The sequence below is a fragment of the Rosa rugosa genome, chromosome 5 (genome assembly GCF_958449725.1).
Source record: "Rosa rugosa chromosome 5, drRosRugo1.1, whole genome shotgun sequence".
Taxonomy (NCBI): domain Eukaryota; kingdom Viridiplantae; phylum Streptophyta; class Magnoliopsida; order Rosales; family Rosaceae; genus Rosa; species Rosa rugosa.
The window spans coordinates 12,782,055-12,794,022 of NC_084824.1; the positions used below are offsets into that span (position 1 = coordinate 12,782,055).

Consider the following 11,968-nt stretch of genomic DNA (forward strand, 5'->3'; position numbering starts at 1 on the left):
GAGAGAGAGAGAGAGAGATGGCGACAATGAGTGTCTGAGTTAGGTTTCGACTTTGACTTCAAGTGTTCGACAGTGAGTCTCTATTTGAGTTTATTTTTTTTTTAAAAAAAAAAAAGGAAGCAACACCTAGTCGCACAGCGCCCAGGACTACCCGCCTAGCCCTATTAGGTGGCCGATTTTCAACCCGACGCCCAGCTCGATCGATTAGCCTAAAATCCGAACGGTAAGGAAGCGCCCAGCGCCTAGGCCGATTTTTAGAACCTTGTTGTAGAGTCACCACCATACAACATGAGTGTTCAATTGGTCGAACATTTCTCAAAAACCCTAAATCCTAATCCTAAACAACAAAGCAAACTAAGTATATGAAATAGACCTGACTTCTAGATTTGTATAATTTTGAAAATGTGGCATCCATTCAGTGAATTTCAAAAGTTATATGCTAACATGTTTTTTACAAATAAATACAATTAGTTATGAAGATTTCGAACTCAAAATCTCTTTCAAACAATTCTAATATTACTTAATTGGGGGGCTCATCCCCACGGCCATATTATTATTACTTAAATTTTGCCGCATCGCGGGGGGGGGGGGGGGACCTAATACCTATACCCCCAGCATGCATAGTTGCGTTACAATTGTCTTCATAAAGGACATCCTGTATAAAATCAGGAGCCTCAACTAAAGAGAGATCCATAACATGATCAAAGCTAGCAAAATGTGCCAACCTATGAGCCACATTATTTGCTTCACGAAACATATGATTACTTAATTGTTTATTATAACACACTAGCGTATATCAAACTAACATTGAATCCGACATTGAGTAGGCTTGAAAAAAAATTGTAAACCTAAAAGGCAAAAAAGGAAAAAATCAACGTGGACATGTGGACCAACCGGGTAACAAATCGATTGTCAAATTGACTAAAGTCTCTTCCTCTCTTTTGTTGAAGGAATGAGTTGCTCGATCAGTTGTGTGTATATGACTTGTAGAGACTGTAGAGTATTATATATAGCTCAGGGTTTCATGGCCTGAGTTAGCAGCTTTTTAAGCCTTTTAACACATTCTTATATCTTCTCTCTCAAGTCTCATATTATCCTCTGATCTGAGTACAAAAATGGGATTACAAGCTGCTGCACATTCATCATCTTCTTCCATAGACAGCAGCAACCATCCTGACCTTGATGATCTTCTTCCTAAGCCTTCTGGATCGTCTTCTTCTTCGTCTCTCTCTCACAAAATCAATGGTGGTACTAATTCTCGTAACAGTCGCAGAAGCACTCATACCAGAACAGATTTGAGCACTGATCTCAGACTTGGCCTGAGCATATCACCGTCTCATCACTCTGACTTGTCTTCCACTACTTCAAGCCCAAGGTATGTGCATGTCTGCAGCTCCATCATTCTGTTTCCCTCTGTTCTTCCCAAATGGATTGTTTACTGTTCTTGGCTAATAAATCCTCTGTCTTGCTCTGTTCAAAATTCTCTTTCAGGGAAGAAGCATTGGTAAGCTGGCCGCCGATCAAATCGATCTTGAGGAGCACACTTTCAGGCAAATCAGAGAATTACCATCATCAGAATTCTTCTTTATTTGTGAAGGTCTACATGGAGGGAATCCCAATTGGTAGAAAATTGAATCTGTTTGCTCACGATGGTTATGATGCTTTGATCACAACTCTGAGCCTCATGTTCAAGACCACCATTCTATGTAAGTTGACGCAAACACAAATTGTTATATAGGACCTCTAATTTTGAGATCAAAATTAATATTTGGGTTAATATTTTATGTTTCTTGTTTTTTGGTTGAAAGCAGGTCCTGATAATAATCATGTTCATTCAGAGAAATATTATGTTTTAACTTATGAAGATCAAGAAGGGGATTGGATGCTGGTTGGAGATGTGCCTTGGGAGTAAGCACCTTAAACCCAATTTTTATTCTTTTACCAAGTTCATACATGCATTTTCAAAAGGCTAGCAATTTCTGCACTCCAATTTTAGCTACGTGCGCACCGTATAAAAAAAACTATATGCAGTATCCATTGGAGTGCAGAAATTAATCTGCCTACCTTTTCAAAATAGCTGTCCTCACACAAATTGTGTTTCTAATTTTGTTTTTTGAAACAGGATATTCTTGACTACTGTGAAAAGACTGAAGATTACTAGAGCAGACAGATGTTAGCTAAATTATATTGATTTGTTCATCTTATAATTATAATTAGACTCAGAGTTGTCTGCCCTAATCCAGTTTTGCCTTATTGGTGGTTCGAACTTCATACTCGAAACACTCTGTACAGCATCAATATTATAAGAGAGATTATACTTGTTTCTCTTTCTGGGTTTCTTTTCCTCCATAAAAACCAATCATTGTAGAGTAGGCAAGGTTGTTAACATGGGGCCATACAAGGGCTTCATTTTCCTTTTTCCTTCTGCGTTCTTTTCGCATTGTTAGGTGAGGTCGATGTTGTCACTACAAGAAAGATTGCTGCCATTGAATGTCTGTGATAATTAGGAACTATGATCGATCTTCTACTTGGTACACGTGTTTTCTTTTCTCCTATGGGAGCTTTAGACGTGCACACCATCCAAAAGGGTTTCCATTCAAACTTGGACAAAAGCATTGATCATATATACTTGATCTGTAATAATAATGTTGAGGACTGAATGAATATCCATTAAATTTGATCACCCAATTTCTTGAAACGTGGGGGTGGTGGTGTCTTAAAAGGCAAGGTGAATAGCTGGTTCTTCATCATATATATGTAAACTTGGAAGAGCATAGTTGTTATTTCTTGTAATTTTGGCAGGCCATTTTGATTAGTGCTGAACAAGGAGGAATCTTAGTAGGTAACCCAACCGCTAAAGTTGTGATTAGTGCAAAAATGGAAAATGGTGCACTGCCATTTCCTATTGACTAAAACTTTTGCATGACCACAATTTTAGAAGGTTTAGCTACCAAGTTTTGCATTCTCATCAATGTATATTGGTGAGTGTCACTTTTAGGTATCCGACCTCTATAGGAATAGGAACCTTTTATGGACATTTTCTTTTTGGGAAGTGAACTTGACACTTCACTAAAGTCCTATAATTACAATTCATACTCTTTTTTTCCTCTTTGTGTTTTCTTTATTTGTTAAATTCAGATTCTTACTCTATCTCCTTCTCAACAAGTCACCAACTAGTCCGATAATTACAATTCATACTCTTTTTTTTCCTCTTTGTGTTTTCTTTATTTGTTAAATTCAGATTCTTACTCTATCTCCTTCTCAACAAGTCACCAACTAGCTAGGGAGGGAGAGATGTAGATAGCCAATAGCAAAGAGTGGGTGAGTGTTGGGTTGTAGATTTGTGAATGAGTTAGATATCGATTCTATCAATTTAAATTTAGATAAGACCGATCATAAATAAATTTCAACTTAGTACAAACATGAAAAATCAACTAAGAAGTCGTAACACAATATATGAAACCCTATAAAACTAAAACTTAGTTACAAAATCTAATGTTCATCACTACATCTAGACCGTGTGTAGCTAGTTGATGTGCGTACAATAGCTAGATATATAATGTCAAGAAACATCCATAAATAACATGAGATCTCATAGATGCCCATTTGGAACCAAACTAGGTTTTCCCCCTCAAGCTCATTTGGCATCAGATTCCAACAAGATAGAAGAAGAGTGACTTCACTCATATGTCAATTTAAGAGCATACAAGATTGCAACAATCTCAACATTACGCTAGAACAAAATCCCTCTTCTAATCACAAAGAATAATTCCAACCTGCCAAAAAAAAGTACCATCTACATTCCCTTTGACAAACCCACAAAAAGGAGGAGACATGGCCAACAGATAAATTTGTAATATTGTTTAAAAAAAAAAAATTTGTATTTTCTACAAAACTACTTTATTTATTAAGAAATTGCCAAATTAAATCCATGATTTTGAGGCCCGATCCAAATCAATGAGGGCACCCAAAACCGACTCAAAATCCAAGAATAAAACTTGAACCCGAAACCCCATAGAGCATTGGCGACGGTTCTGAAACAAAAGAAGCAATCGGGTCGGGCATAAAGCGCCAAACCCCCAATTCGTAGGAAGAAGAAGCTCCGAAATTTGAGTCACCCAAACAAAAATTCAAACTTGCTCCAAAGGAGGGAGAAGCAAACCCCCCCCCCCCCCCCACCCACCATGAAAGGCCACGCTCCCAAAGGCTCTGTCAAGAAGTTCAGAATGTAAGCTTCTTCTTCTCCTATCTTTCTTCGTTTTGGTCCCCACGAATTCTTGGTCAAAATTCACTCCCAATTCGCAGGCCAACTTCCCAGAATTTGGTCCCAATTCGCGTCGATTTCGAAGTCGAAGGCCAGAGGTTCAAAGACGCCTTCACTTGGAACCCATCTGGTAAAAGAAAGTTTCATTCTTTCTCTTTGTGCTTTTTCAAATTTTGGGTTTGGGAAGTTTTTGAGTTTATGGTGATTGATGACAGACCCTGATGGGGAGATTGCCAAGTTTGCGAAAGTAACAGTTAGAGACTTGAAGCTGTCTTCGAATTACGAGAGAGCCATTGTTAATTCCATTCAGGTTTGGAATTGATTCAACTCTGGGAAATTGTCCCATTTATGTTTGTAGTGGTAATAATGGCTAGATTATAACTATGTTATGTGGTATCAGAGCCAAGTTGATATTTTTCGATCATTCCAAGGCCAAGATATGTACACCGGCGAGAGGATTGTTCCGATTAAGGTCACCCTTTTCGTCTTTTAGATTATGTAGCATAGTTACTGCATTGGAAAGTTGCTATTTTTCAATGGTTTTTGGGGTTAGTTGAAAAATTCTGATGGTTTTTTTTTTTATTCTCAGCTTGATCTCCGTGTAAACCATACTCTCATTAGGGACCAGTTTTTATGGGTAAAGCTTCAGCAGTTTCTTGTTTCATCATAGCATTAGTGTACCTCGTGTGTTAGCTTGAGTTTCATATATGTTTTGGTGGATTTCAGGACTTGAACAACTTTGAAAGTGATCCCGAGGAGTTTGCTAAAACCTTGTGTGCAGATTTAGGTGTTCATGACCCTGAAGTTGGTGTAAGTCATTGCATTCTATATCATTCTTGTTTAACAAATGCAATTTTTTTCATTAGTAAATGCAATTCTATATCTTCTTTTGGTTTGTGTCAAAATTGGAACCTTGATCACCTTTTCAGTGTGCTAAAAGAAGTAATTCTCTTATTGCAGCCTGCAATTGCTTTTGCAATTAGAGAACAGCTGTATGAGGTTAGATTTTGTTGCTTCTTTTGTACCTCACATGAGGTACAATGTATTTTCGATTAATTTAATGAGTATTTTAGTCTTTGTTCAGTTACTGTGGGCATTTTGTATTTCATATTGTAGATTGCAGTCCAAAATGTAGCTTCAGCAAGAGAAAGCAGACTAAGCAAGAAAGGGCGCCGAGGGAGTGATCATACTCCACTCAGGTGCTTGTGATGACTTTTTTGTTTTGTTTTTTAAAAACACATTTTCTTGCCTCCTCCTGGCTGTTGCACACAATTCATTTAGGTCATTAAGAGGGAATATACACTGTAATACTTACGTGATGGTACATTTTTATTATCTCTTTCTCAGTAAAGCAAGTAGTACTGGATTGGACCTGGTCAAGTCATTTGGTCACAGATCTACTGTCATTCGGTATGTCATCTCACTCCACTAAGTTTTAAAATTTTCTTTGCTTGTGAAGTCGGAAAGTTCCACATCTATGTTGTTAATGAAACTGAAAATACGCTATTTTTGTCCGTTCTTTTGAGTTTTTATGTGGGTCCTGTGCTAGTTACATTTAAAATACCCTTTTCATTCCATAAGCTTGCGCTTCTAGTTGCAAATTTAATTTCTTCATTAAGATACAGATACCTGTCTAAAGGCTTTTGGAAGACCACAACAATGTACTTTGTGTACTTCTCTTTTGCCGTTAGATCTTCCTGGGCTAGCTAAAGCTGCTAAACTATTGAAGCTACTGTCTCTTTCTTGAACTAACACTTTATGTTTTTCATAAATATATGAAATGATTATGCTAATTTTTTTTTGATTGGGATATAACATGACCAAAATATCTGGAACGGAGGGTTGAAAGATATATTAGCATGATATATATACAATTACAATAATCTTCATGGCATTACAGACTTTCTTCGTACAGCTTATTTTGTATGAATTGATCCACTTCAAGGAAGAAAATACTTGACAAAAGGCAGTGGGACTGTATTCTGAACCTCCAAATTTGTTATTCATTTTAATCCAAAAATAAATGATTGCACCACGTGAGTATAGAAATCCCCATAACACTGGAAAAAGCAAAACCTTTATGGTCATACCTCAGAGTTTAGTCTTCATAGCTAGTGAAAAAACTATGGTGAGTACTTTGTTCGGCATGGCTATTTAAACCTAGGAAGATACATAATAGATATTCAATTCCTACATGCCTCTTCAAAATCATCCTGAGTGGAATGACAGTGCAGGGTTGAGTTTAATTGCTAAATCAACCTTACGACACTTTGCCCATTTAGTCTCTAACGTGTTTTTCCCCGCCAGATTTTCAATTATAAATCATATCCATTTGATTCTTATATTTGATTCAGTTGCTTATGTTTAACACTTTTACTTTTAGATAAGAATTAGGCAATTAACAAAGATTTACTGATACTTGTTCTCTTTGCTCCCAAATGTATCAGGAAAAGAAAGGAGTGGGATGTGTATGAACCCATTGTTGATCTTCTATCTAGTGAAGAAGTCGATGCCCTTGAAGCAAAAGAAGAAAGGAACGCTCGGTGAACTGATAAAGCTGTGAGGGGTAAGGTTTTATGTCCCCCCCTCTCTTGTTTGTACTTTTAGTTAATTTTTTCTTTCCCAAGTGGATAAGGTGCCTATTTCCCCCTTTTTGTATTTTTAGTGTTTTCTCTTCTTTATATGGGTGAGGTTTATGCTCCCCTACTATGTGTACTATCTGTACTATTTTTGTCAAAATTAATAAAATGACCCTTGCTCTGTTGAGGTTTGCTAAACAAAGAAATAGCTGTGAGGGAAATTAAATATTGAAATATCTTGAAGTCAGAATTCCCTGAATATTGAAATAGCTGTATAGGGCATGTTTACTAGCTTGAAGTCAGAATTCCCTGAATATTGAAATATGGCACTGTAATCAACTAGCTAGGAGTCTGAATTCTCTGAGTAGTGAAAATTCGCAGTCTTTTGATACCAAGTCTTGTTCTTCTAATTCATTGTTAAAGGCCTGCAAAGTGTCCTTGGTAGAAAATATCCTGTAGAATCAAGCATAAGATGGATTATTTCCCGACATATGTAATTGTATCCTTTCCAGTAAAGTGCACTTTTTAAAGTTTAACTCCAAAAAAGGCACTCGCTTCTTTGAGCTGTTAAATTTCGCTGTCATTTGATACCAAGTCTGGGTCTTTTAGTTCACTATACAAGGTCTGCCAAGTTTCCTTGGAATTAAATATCCCTGGAATTGTGTATGAGGAAGATTATCTCCCAGCATTGCAACTGTATCCTTACCAGTATATTGCACATTCTGAATTGATCTCCATAAAAAGGCACGCGCTTTTCCTATTGTTCATTCATTTCCAATCTTGGATTCTTTTCATATCATCTTCATTTGTTCACTTACAATAAGACATCATTGATAGTCTGGACCAGTGTTGAAGGTGGTGACAATCCAAATCCTAATCATGCATGGATATGGGCCATGGAGCCTTCCCATAACTCTGTTTTCCTTGCTTTGACTTCTGAAATTGAACCTATAAATAAATCTTTGCAAATTTGAGTCAATTTCTGTGACCTCGTAAAAAGGCACCGACTGTGAGTGATTGGTTCCAACAAGGGATCAAATGTTGTGACTTCACAACTTGGAGGACGGTCTGTACTCCATGTACTTTTAATAAATAGATCCCAGCTGCATTATTGTTATAGCTCCATTATTTGCTTTGGACAAGTTATAGATGTACTCTGCTGTTTGCTTTAAAAAAATGTTTCGTTATAGTGCGATTGCATGACAAATGGTTTTGTGAAAAGGCTTCATGACTCATCTCTTCATACATGACTCATCTTCATAATCTTTTAATTATTCTCTCCATCATCTATACTTGTTATCCAAAACTTCAAAGAAACCCGATCTTCAAAATCCCCTGCAATCCTGCATCAAAGCATATTAAACCATCATGGACTTGCATAAACTTTGTACTATTGAATTTGAATCTTCGAGACGAAATGTGTGATCTACGTGTACAAGTAAAACCTAGTCTGTAGTAATCATGTGGTACACAATGTAGTATCTTGTCTACGGTTACTCTTTGCAAGTCGATTCATTGGATTTAAATTGCAAAACTGATGTGTTCTCATAAAAGAATCGCAAAGTGTTGCGTATCTTGATTTTAGTGGGTATAGGGAAGAAAAGAAGAAGAAGAGGTACATTGCAGGAAAGGATGAAAGGAAAAACTTGAAAACCTTATAAGTCATTTAGACATGTCTGTCCACTCAAACAATCTGCAATTTGTACCATGTTTACATGTTTGTCATTGTGAGTTGATGTGAAATTTTCATGAATTAGACTAACTTATGAATGATTGGTTCTCTAGCAGCTAGATGAAGCACATCATATTTATTAGGAAAGTTATGTGTCGGAGTTTCATTAAACAGCTTAAAAAAGTAGTTGGGAGCTTTGTGATTTGTTTATAGATTAGGACCTTGTTTGATTTGCCCTGTTAATACAGAAGCTTTCCATCTGTTCATTCCAATGGAATATGGTTAAAACCATTAGAGGGATATATATAGTATTAGTTTGGTAACCAATAATATGGTGGCAAAAGAAATCACTCGAGGACCAGATAGAAGAGAGAGAGAGAGAGAGATTCTCCTTAAAACAAAAAGGGGCAGATGAGTTAAAACAATCCTTCTAAATTTCCATTAATAATCTCACTGTAATCTTTCATTCAATCACAGGGATTCCCTATTTTTCGACAATTACAATCTAAAAAACTTCCAGGCAATGGGGGAAATTTCGCAATCACTCCTCACAAAACCCTTCTTTAATTTTGTGTGCTCTCTTTTCCTCAGTTGGGTTTCTTCTTCTTGCCACCACACTTTTTGAAGCACAAGATCATCATCCCAACACAAATCACTATCTACAAGTAACATTTGCACACATACCAGTATGCTATGCAAGCAAAACCATGATGACCCAATTGGCATACACAGAAATACATGCCAATTGCTGAAGTGGATTTTTTTTTTTTTTTTTTTTTTGAGTCATTTTCTTTTTTGGGGTAGCTAGATAGATATTAGGCTAAACTGGGTAATAGCTTAGCTGCCATTTATGTTAAGAAGTGATGTTGCAGGCTGAGGAGTTGGACTTGTCCAGAATAGACCACATGACCTGAACATCTTCATAGCCACAAGCCATCACTTCACCATGCAGAGCAGTCACACTATTCTCATTCCCTGTTCCACATAATATCAATGGAATACAATTACTCAATGACTCAGTGAATCTATATACACACACACACACACACACAATCATTCTCAGGTGCGGACGTCTGTACCTAAGCAAAAGGTACGGATTTCCATTTTTTCCCCAATTTCTGATCACACATTTACATCTTAACCGTTCAGTTTTTATGTCCTAATGTATAGATCATCTCTGCAAAATTTCAGCCAAATTGGTGATCGTTAAGGTATTCAAAACTGCAATTTACAACAATGAATACGAACGGTTCCGAATCTGTCGAACCGGAACCGTTCGTATTCATTGTTGTAAATTGCAGTTTTGAATGCCTTAACGATCACCAATTTGGCTGAAATTTTGCAGAGATGATCTATACATCCGGAACCGTTCGTATTCATTGTTGTAAATTGCAGTTTTGAATGCCTTAATGATCACCAATTTGGCTGAAATTTTGCAGAGATAATCTATACATTAGGACCTAAAAACTGAACAGTTAAGATGTAAATGTGTGATCGGAAACTGGGGAAAAAATGGAAATCCGTACCTTTTGCTTAGGTACGGACGTCCACACATGAGAATGGCTGCACACACACACATAACTACCATGAAGATATACAATATATATGATGATAGACATGTATCTATACCTTGAAGTTGAGACTTCTTCTGGTCTCTGGTACTTGGCTGCTGGTTGAAGACCTTGCAAGCTTTCCTGAATGGGGTTGTGATGGTTTTCTTCCAAGAAGCCATGGATAAGGATGATGCTTTTGAACTGGTATTGTATTGTATTGTATGAATGTTTTGTGTTGCAGAAGAGCCTCACAGCTTTTCTCTCTGAGCCTTATTCAGCTTTTGCTGTAAAAGATGATGCAGAGGATTTGTATATATAGTGGGAGGGTGAAGAGAGAGAAGGGGCAAGATCCGTGAGATGGGGTACGATTAGAATAGAGGAACATCACTCACTCAGTTAATCACTCTTTTTTTTTTTTTTTTTCCTTATCTTCATTGAAGGTCGCCGACTGCACCAAAGCACATGGCGCACGCTCCCACAAGCCTTAGAGTTGGAGGGAGGGAGAGGGGAGAGACCCTCAACACGTGAATCCCTTTACTTTTCTGAATGTGACGTATATTATGGGATTTTCATAATCACATATATTGCCCATCTTACTCTTCTTTCTCTTTCAATGAGCGTCACATAAGTTACAACGTTGCCTTTTCACCGAGACAGAGAGTACCCCATCTCATCATCACAGTCATCCTTCACCTAATTGTGGACAGTATTTGGTCTGTTTTGTTCAAATTGTGTGGCTTTGACAAGTTAAGGACGGAAACGTATTTAGAACGTTTGAAATGAAATTCCAAATAGATTACTGTGGTGTCATCTTGATAGTAAGTTAGTGTTGAATGTGAGTACAAAGTCGATGTCAACTTGATATTAAGGTGAGCACAATATCGTTGTTTTCATACATTTGTAATCATTACTTATTCGTCGGTGGTAGAATAATTGGGATCATAGTCAATGGTAAGAGTAAGACGCAAACTTTATTTAAGGTGGAGTAAGCTGCATAGTCATAGTGGCTGTTCAAGTAAAAGCAATAGGTGAAGAGGGGCTATACTCGAAATAAATTGTGATTAGATTCCGATTTAAAAAGATCCTAATATCTTTGACCTAGATAATTAAATTGGATGATGTGTGAGAGCTTGCATTTCATCAAAGTGTAGATATTTAGAGTTCACTGACTCAACAATGACAATGATGATATGTGATTATGTGACTTGATATAGGTTGGAAAGTGTAAATGTGAAAACTCACACTAAATTATTTATCTCACACCTGAGATTTTTATAATAACTTAAGGTTTGTTTTATGTTTTTCTTGAAAAGTATATGTGATTATGAGTAAAAAAAAAAAAAAAAAAAAAAAATCACAATTCACCTTAAGAAGATTGATATGTATATAAGAGCAAGTGTCTATCATTTTCACTTCTTCATCTTACCCATGAAGAAAAAAAATCCTCAGATATAACAGTGGAGCCAAACTAACGATGTCATCACATAATATATACGAGCCCTTACTCTTACACTACCACCTTCCAATGTTCTTGTTGGATGCATTAATGCCCTATATCCATGTCTGCAATTGGCTTCTTTTGATCCATTTAAGGCCTGTCAGTCTGTCACATGCATTTTCACTCTCAACCCTAACACTCCCAGCTCCCATTGGTTCCCTTCTTCCCCAGGGACATTGTGAATCCTGACTCCCACTCATTCATTCATTCAGTACCCCCCCCCCCCAACCCAATGCTTCTGCAAATTATTCCTGCCCTAGCTTCCTTCTACTTAATGGGAGAAAAGAAATACATGAGTAACATGACCACAGGTCCACAGGCCTAATTATCCATTTCATAGGGTATGTGATTCCCACATGTTGTGCTAAGGCAGAGAGTGAGAGAGAGACAGCCAAATCTAGT

At 37.1% G+C, this 11,968-nt stretch overlaps 3 protein-coding genes across 3 annotated transcripts; 2 read left to right on the top strand and 1 right to left on the bottom strand.

Moving 5' to 3' along the window:
• The first annotated feature begins 964 nt into the window (after nt 1–964).
• LOC133710755 (auxin-responsive protein IAA31) lies at nt 965–2,327 on the top strand. The gene is made up of 4 exons (XM_062136892.1): nt 965–1,375; nt 1,492–1,706; nt 1,812–1,908; nt 2,123–2,327. Exons 1-4 carry the CDS (start codon nt 1,116–1,118, stop codon nt 2,175–2,177), a joined length of 627 nt encoding a protein of 208 aa, XP_061992876.1. The 5' UTR covers nt 965–1,115; the 3' UTR covers nt 2,178–2,327.
• A 1,677-nt stretch (nt 2,328–4,004) lies between these two features.
• On the top strand, nt 4,005–7,049 carry LOC133710218 (chromatin structure-remodeling complex protein BSH). Its single transcript, XM_062136230.1, has 10 exons — nt 4,005–4,228; nt 4,306–4,394; nt 4,480–4,574; nt 4,665–4,736; nt 4,854–4,901; nt 4,991–5,074; nt 5,225–5,263; nt 5,381–5,463; nt 5,612–5,674; nt 6,712–7,049. Exons 1-10 carry the CDS (start codon nt 4,185–4,187, stop codon nt 6,809–6,811), a joined length of 717 nt encoding a protein of 238 aa, XP_061992214.1. The 5' UTR covers nt 4,005–4,184; the 3' UTR covers nt 6,812–7,049.
• Nucleotides 7,050–8,931: 1,882 nt separating this feature from the next.
• LOC133710278 (uncharacterized) lies at nt 8,932–10,502 on the bottom strand. The gene is made up of 2 exons (XM_062136310.1): nt 10,145–10,502; nt 8,932–9,490 (listed from the first exon to the last, which is right to left on the bottom strand). The coding sequence occupies exons 1-2, from the start codon at nt 10,245–10,247 to the stop codon at nt 9,369–9,371; spliced, it is 225 nt and encodes a 74-aa protein (XP_061992294.1). The 5' UTR covers nt 10,248–10,502; the 3' UTR covers nt 8,932–9,368.
• Nucleotides 10,503–11,968: the final 1,466 nt, after the last annotated feature.

Coding starts and splice junctions, on each gene's coding strand:
- LOC133710755 (XM_062136892.1), top strand. CDS start 1,116: ATGGGATTACAAGCTGCTGCACATTCATCATCTTCTTCCATAGACAGC. Junction 1,376..1,491: donor TCCACTACTTCAAGCCCAAG/GTATGTGCATGT, acceptor ATTCTCTTTCAG/GGAAGAAGCATTGGTAAGCT. Junction 1,909..2,122: donor GTTGGAGATGTGCCTTGGGA/GTAAGCACCTTA, acceptor TTTTTGAAACAG/GATATTCTTGACTACTGTGA.
- LOC133710218 (XM_062136230.1), top strand. CDS start 4,185: ATGAAAGGCCACGCTCCCAAAGGCTCTGTCAAGAAGTTCAGAAT. Junction 4,902..4,990: donor TTAGGGACCAGTTTTTATGG/GTAAAGCTTCAG, acceptor GGTGGATTTCAG/GACTTGAACAACTTTGAAAG. Junction 5,464..5,611: donor AGTGATCATACTCCACTCAG/GTGCTTGTGATG, acceptor TCTCTTTCTCAG/TAAAGCAAGTAGTACTGGAT.
- LOC133710278 (XM_062136310.1), bottom strand. CDS start 10,247: ATGGCTTCTTGGAAGAAAACCATCACAACCCCATTCAGGAAAGCTTGC. Junction 9,491..10,144: donor GAAGAAGTCTCAACTTCAAG/GTATAGATACAT, acceptor TATGTGGAACAG/GGAATGAGAATAGTGTGACT.